This window comes from Ursus arctos, unplaced genomic scaffold (assembly GCF_023065955.2).
Source record: "Ursus arctos isolate Adak ecotype North America unplaced genomic scaffold, UrsArc2.0 scaffold_26, whole genome shotgun sequence".
Taxonomy (NCBI): Eukaryota; Metazoa; Chordata; class Mammalia; order Carnivora; family Ursidae; genus Ursus; species Ursus arctos.
Window position 1 is genome coordinate 39,289,999 of NW_026622941.1, and position 12,400 is coordinate 39,302,398.

General features: G+C 40.0%; 1 protein-coding gene across 2 annotated transcripts in view; it reads right to left on the reverse strand.

The window, feature by feature from the left end:
• Window positions 1–3,211: 3,211 nt before the first annotated feature.
• CCNT1 (cyclin T1) overlaps window positions 3,212–12,400 on the reverse strand; it is a 61,032-nt gene continuing 51,843 nt past the window's right edge. For both annotated transcript variants that reach the window (XM_026501992.4, XM_057318765.1), the window contains one exon: window positions 3,212–9,287. In XM_026501992.4, coding sequence (XP_026357777.1) covers window positions 7,884–9,287 — 1,404 coding nt within the window. In that variant the 3' untranslated portion in view covers window positions 3,212–7,883. The remainder of the gene's footprint in view (window positions 9,288–12,400) is intronic.

The window sequence follows — 12,400 nt, forward strand, 5'->3', positions numbered from 1 at the left end:
AGGTTTCTCCAGCACCAATAAGCACGTATGATTCACACAGCAGGTGAGCACAGAGAATCTACAATGCTCAACAACAGCAGTTTAAGAGACAAGAAGTGATTAAAACAAAAATGAGGGGGGCAGTTGGAAGAGATGCCATTTCCAGGTTAGGGCGTCCCTAGAAGGCCCTTCCCTGAAATTCATTTATTCAACAAATATTTACTGAGCACCTAAGTGCCAGGCACTGGAGATAGAGTACAAGAAAGATAACCCTGCTCTTTTGGAGCAATTTGGGACTGTGGATACAATATAAACATAATATCAATAGCAACTATGATTTAGACACATAAGCAAACACTCCAACCCTCAGAAGGGGTACAAAGAAGACATTTGTTATAAACTCCCTACAACTCAAAACTAGCTGGAGGCAATCACATTATAGAAAATATGGGAATCAGAATCTGCAAGCAGGGGCGCCTGGCTGGCTCAGTTGCTAGAGCATGCAACTCTTGATCTTGGCATCCTAAGGTCAAGCCCCATGTTGAGTGTAGAGATTCCTTAAAAATAAAATCTTAAAAAAAAAAAAAAAGAAATCTGCAACCAAATGTGATAATATCAAAAAGGAATATTAAAACTCTACTATAGTGAACAATGAAAAGAGGCATTAGGAACTAGTTAGGGATGCAACAGCCTTTCATTGTTTAATTAGAGTGTCTCTTATAGGTCTTAGCTGAAAAAAAAAATCCTCCTCATAAGCCCAACAGGCAAAAAAATTGCTATTTAGAACCACTTAAGTGGGGAAGAGGACAGATATTATTGAAGGGTTAAGATGTTGGCAAGTTCTTTGTGCTGTTTAGCAAAGTAGACGGCTGTTTTTAATCCACTGAACACTTTGTTAGCTATTGAATAGGTTAAAGTGGACCTGAGGCTGTTTGTAAATAGAATTTGGCAAAAATGAATTCTTAAAGGAAAAATAATTTTTGAGAATTTGGCGTTTTGGGGGCCAATCCTAGAGAACCGGGTTTGTGTGTGTGCATGGGTGACAGAAAGAGAGAGAATGAATATGAATGAAGGCCAAACTGCTTTCTGTAAGTCATCCTCAACTCAGTATGACAACTCCACCTTTCCAGTTGATTAGGCCAAACACTGGGAATCATCCGTGACTTCTCTTCCAAACATACAGCAGATCCTACTGGCTCCAACTTCAAGATAAGTAACTTCTCATTACCTGGTCCAAGCCACTTTCATTTCTTACCTTAATTATTGTGAAAACGATCTTAAACACAGCAGGCCAGGGGCGCCTGGGTGGCTCAGTTGGTTAAGCGTCTGCCTTCGGCTCAGGTCATGATGCTGGAGTCCTGGGATCCAGCTCCACATCAGGCTCCCTGCTCAATGGGGACCCTGCTCCTCCCTCTCCCTCCGCCCCACCCCCTGCTCGTGTTCTCTCACTCGCTCACTCTCTCTCAAATAAAATATTTTTTAAACAAAATAAACACAGCAGGCCAAATGAACACTTTAAAACCTAAGCCAGATCACGTCACTTTTCTGCTCAAAGATTTTCAATGGTGCATTTCATACTCTCTTCATAGCGGCTTACAAGGTCCTACGGTATCTAGTCTTCCATTGCCTCTCTAACCACATGTCCTACTAGTCTCTCCTCATTTGTGTCCATGGTAGCTACACTGGCCTCCTTGCAATTTCTCAAACATACGAGCATGTTCTCACCTCAGAACCTTGCACTTGTTTCCTGGAATGAGCCTGTGATGTTCTTACCCCAGCTATTCTCATGGCTTGTGCTCTCACCTCGTTCAGATCTTTGCTGAACTGTAATTTCATTCCAATCTCAATCATAGCCATCTCATTTCCAATTTCAAGAGCCCTACTTAGCTACACACAGTTACACAAAACATCTCTATCCCCCCTTTTCCACTTTACTTCTCCAAAGTACTTATTATCTAACATACTAAGTTTTACCTATTTGTCTCCCCTACAACTAAAATGTGTAAATTCTACGAGGGCAGGATGTTTGACATGTTTACAGCCATATTCCCATCAGTAAACAGTACATAGCACTTGAATAAATTTAAGGCAGGAAAGTACCTGAAACTACTCTTCAGAAAAGGTCTATCTAGTATTCAATTTTAGCTTGTTCTTATGTTTTATCACTGTGGTTTTTCTGTTACCTGTTTGAGTGCTATGTGAAATGAAGCGGCTGATTTACCACAGTACAAAAAAAGGCAGCACAAGTAGGACATGTGACATAAACCAAATCAGTTCAGAAATAGGCCCCAGAGCTACAGATTGCAGTGAATACGTGCCTCTTATACAGTAAATACAATCCACAGAAGACATAGAAAGGGCTTCAAACTTTTCTCAGATCATTGAATGATAGAGATCAAGCCTATCTTATTCTATGAAGTGTCATGGAGACCAGGATCATGTAAGCACTGACCATACGATGAAGCCTAACTCTGTACCAATTGGTTTGACAAGCCCTATTAATGGGGATCCAGTTGCACACCACCTTTATACTGATTTATACCTCATCTATTGCCAAGGATGACACAGTTGATAGTAACTCTCTTAACAAAGGCAAATCACTAAACTTAAGGATTTTGTAATATCATCCATTCCTACATTCTTCATTTTCTTTTCTTCCAAACCAGACCAGAATTTCTAAAATGTTAGCAACTTCCACAAAATTTTCAGAAGTACAGCAATCAAAAATCTTAAGTTGTATTATTTTAGAAAATGATAGGATGACCGGAACTCGATATTGTTTTTCAGAAGTGTACATCATTCATTCTGTCAAATTGATATTTTTTTCCTTTTAGTTTTTAAACTACAGCTTCTGCTAACTTTGTGTTGTAAGTTTGGAGTATTTTAGCATAAGAATTCTTTCTCTTTAAATGTGTTATTTACAAGATTTACCTTGTGTATGTGGTTTTATATGTTCCAGGAAAACAGTGAGTTTTCACTATCCATTTTTCCAGGCACCACCAAGAATGCTACATTGAGTGAGGGTTTTTCCCCCCTCTGACTACATCATACTTTATACTACCAGGTTCACTGTGACAACCAAATCTTAGTCTTTCCAATGAGTTCAATTCCCACAGGATCTTGTGTAGTCAGAAAGTACATATTACTACCAAAACTAAAAACTGTAATCGTAACAGTAAAATGACAGTTATAGACTAATTTGAAGACTTAGGACACATAAGCAACAATCAGATGAGTGTTTTATCATTAACATTTATTGATGGGATGGATAAATACATATTGAGAAACATACTTGACAGCAAGATATCAAACTGATAGCCAGACTATAAAATGTATACAACATCCTTTTTTAAATTTTTTAAAAATGTTTTTGAATTTTTTACAAAGAGCCCTTACTGTAATGGTCACTTACATCCTATCAATCACATAACAGCAGTAGAGATCCCCGGGGTAGCATCCAGAACTGAGGTGCCCCAAGGAAGACAGAGGCAACAGCAGAATAGTATGCTGAGAAAGGACTCTTAAGAGCAATACAAAGAAAACAGACAAAAATATTACCACAAAATTGTACCTGAGTGACATAGATTGGTAAAGTATTTTACTTTTTTTCTTCTTCTTTGCTCTTTGGTCTGATAAGAAAACGGACAGTTTCAGGTGTGTGGAGCAGGGTGAGGGAAAGGTCAGTTTCAAATCCAGAAACCTAGGTCTAAACGCTAAGTTAGGCTGCTGCATTCTTTTCTTTGGGGGCTTAACCCAGACAGCACTTCCATCTTGTAACCAATTCCAATGTGATCTACCACTAACCAGTTAGGTCCTCAGCGTTCAACTGAAGAGTTCCTGTAACCTGATGGAGACATACCTGCTCTGGCTTCAATTAGCATGCTGTCAAGCATCCCTCTCCATGCTTAACATGGCAACGGAAAACCCAAGAGTCTTTTCTCTTCTCTTCATTCAACCACAGATATGCACTCATAAAGGGGAAGAGCAGACACTGCTTTTTAGTAAACATTTTCTTTCCCTCCCTTTTCCAATGCCAAGTTCATATTAAAAACTTTAGAAACATTAAAATGGAAGGGTCTCCCACTTAGAAAATAATTCTCATTCCAGACCACTCTATCAGGTAGGATTACAGTACCATGCTTGTTTCAAACTCACAACCACAGAGGGATAAAAAGACAAAATAAAACTTGATAGTGTGATACAATACAAACATTTCTTAAACCATCAGGAGCAAACATTCAGTTTTCGGTTAAAAGCCGGGTGTTAACAAGCAGCAACACAGGAATTCTGGGGAGGTATGAAAGTCACTGAAAGTTTGGTTGGGACTGCAAAGGGCTTATTTCTCACCATTGTGAAGGGTTGCATAGACTGCTTAAATTTTCCCAAACCCAAGAGGATAATATTTGTACTCCAACTTTAAGATGTTCTAGAATATCCCTTTTCCTAGCATTAGTATCAAAATAACTCACTGACAAAAGAATAATCCTTTAAAAAAATTAATCTGTTCCCAAGTTCCCACAACTCCTGTTTCTGTGGGGAAACAAAGATTTTTAAAATCCTACCATACTGGTCTAAGACCCCTCTAACTGCCTTTGTCCAGAAGCAAAGTATGAGGGGTATGCATTTTCAACATGGGGAATTAGGTAGCAGAAGCTTAAGGAAATCCAGCACTGATGTTACCATGATTTTACTTCTATATCCTAACCCATTGCTGTTCCAACTGGCGATTTGTTTTTGTTTCTATCAACACCGGTGAAGTCAATAATACAGAACTATGAAAAATGATACACTGAATCAAAACACAAAATAATTAAAAAAAAAAAAAAGGAAGCTGAGAGTCTCAGATATGGAAACACATTGATTCATGAGTGAGCAGGTTAGACTAATTCCTACATATTTTCTAAACCCAAAAAGCATAACTGATATCGCAGAAGACCAATTTAGCTTTAAATTAATGCTTCACTAGAGTTCAGCCAACAGTAACACAGGTATCTGATTAAAAGCCCTAAGGACATTCCACAGGTGTTTGTTGTTGCCAACATAAGAGTCACGCAAGGTTTTAGTAATGAGATTTATAGAACTTGAGGCTCCAGGCCTGCTTACCACCACTTATCCTTGATAGTCTAGGTTAAAAGGAGAAAAAAAGCCATGTTTAACTAGACTAACTTTGGATGTATAAATCCCCTTTCTCACCCTTTGAAGGTGTGAGCATAGAGAAAACACAGAGTTTAGAAACCACGCAAGCCTTTGAAGCCTAAATTTATGTAATCTGAACAATATACATGCTAGTCGACAGGCATATCTGCTAACCCAAATGCAGCAGCTTCATGCAGAGCACACAGGACATTCAAGACATATACACAGATCTAAAAGCAGACACCGTATCTTAAAACAGTATCCGGAGGCATTAATATAGAGGTCTTTAAATTGACCTACATCAGCGATGAACTACTAGTGCAAAGGCCAGACTGCACAGCATGAAGCAGCTCTGAGGCTCTAGTAAGCACTTTTTCTAGTTCAGTCCTAACACAAGGTCTAAGGAACTAACTACAGATGCCATGGAGAACTGCTCTGAGGCCAAGTGGATATGTCTGCCTCTGTGGTGAAGGAGTGCATACGATTAGAAAATATGTGACATTTGATGAGAAAAACTGAATGCTGGAAAAGGCATTTTCATAATCAAATCAGTGATCAATTCCACAAACATACAGATCCAAACTAAATAAACTTTTGGGAAGGTCAGAAGGAAAGCAGACTCCACCAAACAAAATCTAAACAAATAGAAAGCCTAGATTTAGTAAACACATCACACATCTACCAATTACCTAGCACAACACAGAAAATATCAGGGAGATACAGGAAAATGCCATCAGTGAAAATGAACTAACATTCTAAGTATTAATGGTTTATAGGTCGGCAGAGAGCTCATTTTACACAGCAATGGCAGGCACTCTAGACAGTTCAAATATGCAGAGATGCAGGACATTAATTCACCTCAAGGTTTCCTGTACAAATTCCTTCCAGTGCATCAACAATTCCAACTGCCTCAGTTTTCTCCCCAACCTGTTCCTGGCAAGCAGCAGCACATGTACAACTCCTGTCTCCCTATGACTTCCAATGAAAAATATTCAATTTTTCTATATATCTATACAGAATATTTGGTGTAAAGGAAGCTGCATTAAAAACAACAAGACAAATTCAAATTGCATCATCTTTTCCATAGCAAAAAATACCATGAAGACCAAAGAATATCACATCAAATGATCTGTGGCTTAGTGGCATTTTCAGCTAGACAACCTGGCTTAGAATTCTTTCTAGTCCCTGGAAAGATTTCTTTCCTCAACAAAAGTGTTAAGTTTTGACTGCTGGGATCTTGAACACCAACTATCCTGAAATCTGGGATAATCAAGCACCCATAACAGGACTCCTGGATCCATTTTCTTTTTTTTAAGGACTCTTAGAAAATCTTCTGAAAAACCTCTGCCTAGAAACTAAAGCCACCAAAGATGGACAACCTGCATCTGTGGGCTAGGCTTGCTCACCCTCATGACATCAGTACTGTTAAATTCACAAGCTCCAACCTCTGAAGTCATATAGGTTGCAAATTTAAGGATGCAGCTGTTTCCCTTCAGATATACAGATAAAAAGCAAGTCTTACATTCATAATGCAATTTAAAATACAATATCCTAAAAATACCCAATCACAATTTCATTGTTTTCAGTATCCTCTAGGTCCATGGCTTCTCTCAGAACTACTCTCATATATGGTCTGGGCTTTCAGAGGCAGGATATAGAGCACATCCCCTTCCCTTCAGAGACCCTGAGATTGCTCTCACTTGAACACTTTCCCAAAGCCCAACTTGAAAAAAAGACACACCCAATTCTGTAGGGCAGAAGCCAGCCTTGCTCTCCAATCCTTCTTCCTCAACCCCACCTTTGTTCTGCATCCAAAGGAAAAAGGGGTAAAAGGGAAGTTTTTATAATGGAGTCCAGAAACAGGCCACTGGCTGCACTTGCCCAAACTAGAATTTAGAAGGCTACCACTCAATTACAACATAAAGAAATGGGAAAATACCATGCTAACACATGCCTCTTCCTTCCTTTATGTTCTAAAGGCCACACCGTGTTCTCTCTAGTAGACTGTTGGGAAGTGAAAATGGTGAGGGACAGGGAGGGAAAGATAAAACATGATTTTTAAACACACACACTTAAAACCACACATACCCACACTTACGTACACACTTAAAGGTCTCAACACTTCAAGTGGCCGGAGCCTATCAGACAGAACTCAAGGCCAAAAGCCTACCCTCCCATCCCCCCTACACACCCCCCACCCTCCAATCCCACCCCCCAGGAGTCATTGCTATGTATCTCATACACACAGCAAAATCCCTATCCCCTCCCCGATGATATAAAAAAAACTAAACAGATAACTTACTTTCTTTAAATTATTTTTTAAAAGTCTCTTAAAAGATTTTGACGTTTAAATACTTCCTCTCTTCTGATATATTAAACACCAAAAGAATCCACAACTGTCTGATAAAACAAACCCTCCATATTTCAGTCCTGGCAAGAAGAGGGAAGACATCAACTCTAATCAACCTAATTAGGAGGTGGAGAGGCCAAGAACAGAGAAAGTATTCTTAATCCTTCACAGCTTCAACACATTCTCACCTCTCTAATACCAGTAAAAACTATAATAAAATAGTTAAATTTCTGAGGCAGTAGATATAATTACCAAGCCCCTCTACCACCCTCCCACCTGCATGTCAATATTAATTATTCCCTAGTCCAAGAAGGGTGACATATTTCATAAGGGAAGTAATTTCCTTAGTCCAGAATCAGTAGTTAAAAAAAAAAAAAAATGTTTTTAAGGAAGTTTTTTCCTCCTCCTCTTTTTTTTTTTACTTAGGAAGGGGTGGAAGTGGTGGAGGAGGTTCTGATGGTAGAGGTGGTAGCCGGGGTTTGTCTGTATTGCCAGATCTGGAGGACATTCCACCAGCCCGTGGATTCAGATATTCACCGTAAGAATGAACAAAATCAAATGCAGGGGGCTGAGTGGGCTGAACACCCTGGGCACTGAGAAGGGAGTGAAGCATATTCACAGTATCTTGATAGTCTATTGTCTGGGTTGCATTGTGACCATTGGCCCCAGTGGGCCCTTTATCCAGTTTCATATGAGGAACTCGAGTTTTACAGCTGGGCTGTGAAAAGGGAAGGCCACTTGTGTCTGAGCTATGCCCAGGCAACTGGGCCATTGTAGGAAGAGGAGTGAAGGAGAAATTTATGGAAGAGGATTTGGTACTCTTGGCAATCTTGGCTGGATGATCAAACACTGCTCCTCCAGTCTCTTCAGGGGGGCCCCTTTTACGAGCAGAACTGGAAGAGGAGAAAGAACTAGACAAGCTATAGGTTTTGTGCGCTAAGGTGCTTGTCTGGCTACTATGTTTTGGATCACCTGGACGCTTGTTCCCAGTACCAGCTGGAAGCTGTGAGTGAGAGTGCTTGTGTGAGTGGTGATTATGATGATGATGATGATTAGATGGGTGAGTCTTGTGCTTTTCTTTGTGCTCTCGGCTCTTTGTGACACTGTCCTCTACAGAATTGTGCTTGTCAGCTGCAGCATGGACTTTAATGCGCATTTTTATCTCCTCTGGTTTTGAAGAGGCAGCTTTATCTCCACTTGCCACCGGGATTCTCATTTTGAGAGCTGCTTTGTCAGCCTTTTCCAGAAAAGGCCGCTCGGGGTTTTCTGAGCCCTCTATGGGCATTTTCAGAATGACCGAAGAATGGCTATCATGGTGAGACAGGAGATTCTGGGCAGCATATGCATACTGTGACTTCACATTGGCCTCCATGTTCTCCAGTTGCCTCTTCTGGGCAGCCAACTCTTCGGCATGTTTTGCACGGTATTCTTTCAGTGACACTTTAGCTGATGGCACACTCTTACTATTCTGCTTCTGGGAAATAAATGCATTTGAACCATCCTGTTGCAAAGAATGATCAACTCCCATAAGTGCTAAATTCTCACTAGTCCGATGACCCTGAGCAGGTTCCAGTTTAAAAGGAGGTTGGGAGGACAGCCAACGCTCGCCCTGCAACATCTCCACATTGCTTAAGTTGCTGGATGATTCTTCAGTGGCTGGAAGGGAAGGCACTGCACTTGTAGAAGAAGTTGACATGCTCATTAAACCTGCAATTGTTGTGTCTGAAGAGCTCTGGGAAATCATATTGAGAATTGTCTGCTCTGACGTGTTTTCATCTGTTCCTCGATCATCTGCTTTTGTTTTCTTGGCAGCCTGGCATGCCTAGAATGAAGCAAATGACATCTCTTCACCTCAGGTAATTTATAAAATGGAAAGAAAAACTGGAATGAGGAGACTGCTTCCTGCAACACTGGAAGTTCTGGATAGCCATAGGTAGGCAGCTACTCTAAGATCATTAATTATAACCACTAGAAGTAAGATTTTAAAAACCCTCAGTCAATAGTCATACAAACAAGATCTCAAGGAGATCTCTGCACTCCCATGTTCACGGCAGCATTATTCACAATTGCCAAGATACGGAAGCAACTGAAATGTCCATTAATGGATAATGGATAAGCAAAATGTGGTATATAAGCACAATGAAATCACACTTAGCCTTAAAAAAGGAGGAGAAGGATTCTCGGATAATGTTAGAGTAGGAAGCACCAGGAATCTCTCCCCCTCAGACAACAACTGCACTGGCAGAATTCGTCCAATGTAACTATTCTGGAACACTGGAGTCTGTTAAAGGCTTGCAACTTTTGGGGTAAGCCTTGGATAGTAAATTGGGGTTAATTTACATCAATTTTACCTCTCAGCACATTAGCAACTTCCCATCTCCTACCCCAGCCACAATGGAGGCAGCTGTGCACCTGCTGCTGGAGCAGCTTACACACTCTGGGGGAGCCAGTACCAGCAAAAAGACTCTCTCCTGCAACTATCAGACTCTGTGCTCTGACCCCTGATTGCACTTCTGGCCAAAGAGGTACAGACTAAGAGGCAGGCAGTCACTGTTACTGCGCCTCCCTCTACTGTTGCAAGCTCCTCGCCCTCTGGCTAAAGTGACTTCCAGGAGACTTAAAGGACCAGCACCCTTTCTCCCCTTCATTTTTTGCTTTTTTCCCATCTTGGGAGCCAGACATTAAAGAGCAGGATATTAAAACACAACTGCATATACAGAGAAAATCAGAAAATTTTGACCACACATTCCCAGGGAAAGAATCAGAAAAGAAGTGAGAATATACCTCAGGCTGATCCTCAGCAGAGACACCATTCAAAATCAAACCCACCCCCCATCCAAAAATAATAACAAAAGAACAGAAATTTGATTGGGAATCTGATTAGATTCCACATTATTAGATTCAAATGTCCAGTGTCCAACAAAAAAATCACAAAGCATTTTAAGAAACAGGAAAGTATGGCCCATTCAAAGAAAAAAAATAAATCAACAGAAACAGCCCTTGAAAAGAATCAGATGACAGAACCACCACCACACAAAGACTTTAAAATAACTCCCTTAAATATATTCAAATAACTTAAAGGAAGTGATGGAGATAATTAAGAAAACAATATATGAACAAAATGTAAGTATCAATAAAGAGGTAAAAAATCTAAAAGAAAACCAAAAAGAAATTCTGGAGCTGAGAAGTACAGTAACCACGAGGAAAAATCCACCAAAGGGATTCAAACACAGATTTGAACAGGTGGAGGAAAGAATCAGCAAACTTTAAGATAGCACAATGAAAATCATTAAATCTAAGGAACATAATGAAAAAAGACTGAAGCAAGTGAACAGGGACCTATCGGATACCATCAACTGGACCAACACATGCATCATGAAAACTCCAGAAGGAGAAAAGAAAGAAAGGGGCAGAGAGAATATATGAAAAAACAATGGCTGCAAACTTCCCAACTTTGATAAAGACAGTAATAGAAACGAAAGCTCAACAAATTCCAAGTAAGATGAACTCAATGAGACTCACACAAGACCTATCAAACTTCAAAAGTGAAAGACAGAGAATCTGAAAGCAACAGGAGAAGTGAATCAACAGGTGAAAGGGATCCTCAAAAAGATCACAAGCAGGTATCTCATCAGAAACGCTGGAGGCCAGAAGACCATGAACCAATACATTCCAAGGGCTAGAAGAACAAAACCTGTCAACCAAGAACGCTATATCCAGCAAAAATGTCCTTCAAAAGTGAGCAAAAAATTAAGACATTTCCAAATAGGTAAAAGCCGACGAAGTTCATGACTACTAAACCAGTCAGTTGTCCAAGAAGTGCTCGAAGAAGTCCTGCAACGTGAAATGAAAGGAGACTATATAGTAAATCAAAGCCATATGAAGAAATAAAGATCTTCAGTAAATACATGGGCAATTATAAAAGCTACTTTTTTTTTTTAGCAGTAATCACTACCCTCAACGTGGGACTAGAATCCACAACCCTGAGAACAAGAGTCCCATGCTGTACCAACCGAGCCAGCCAGGTGCCCCAAAAGCTACTATTGTTTTAACAATGGTCTATGACTGTGCTTCTTGTTTTCTACATGGTTAATACATTAATACATTTTAAGGAAAAAAACACAATTATTAGTGTAAAAGCTAGTATTACTGTAACTTTTGTTTGTAACTCAAGCCTTATTTTCTATTCAATTTAGGACCCTAAGGCATTTAAAAGGATTATTAGGGATGCCTGGGTAGCTCAGTTAGTTGAGCGTCTGCCTTTGGCTTGCGTCATGATCCTGGGATCCTGGGATTAAGTCTACATCTGGCTCCTTGCTCATTGGGGAGCCTGCTTCTCCCTCTGCCTGCCTCTCCTCCTGCTTGTGCTCGTGCGCACTCTCTCTGACAGATAAAATCTTTAAAAAAAACCTGTTTAAAAAAAAGGATTATTAGTTTATGTTCTGGGGCATGCAATGTATAGACAATTCTGTGACTTCAACAACTAAAAGATATGGGGACCCAACTATAAAGAAGAGAAGTTTTATATGTTACTGAAGTTAAACCAGTATAAATTCAAATTATAACTTTATGATGTTAAACGTAATCCTCATGGTAACCACAAAGAAAACAAACATAGAATATACACGAAAGAAATGAAAATGGAATTTAGAATTTTCACTATGAAAAAATCAACTAAAAGACAGTAATGCAGGAAATGAGGGTCAAAAAGCTACAAGGCGAGGGGCGCCTGGGTGGCACAGCGGTTAAGCGTCTGCCTTCGGCTCAGGGCGTGATCCTGGCGTTATGGGATCGAGCCCCACATCAGGCTCCCCCGCTATGAGCCTGCTTCTTCCTCTCCCACTCCCCCTGCTTGTGTTCCCTCTCTCACTGGCTGTCTCTATCTCTGTCAAATAAATAAATAAAATCTTAAAATTAAAAAAAAAAAAAAAAAAG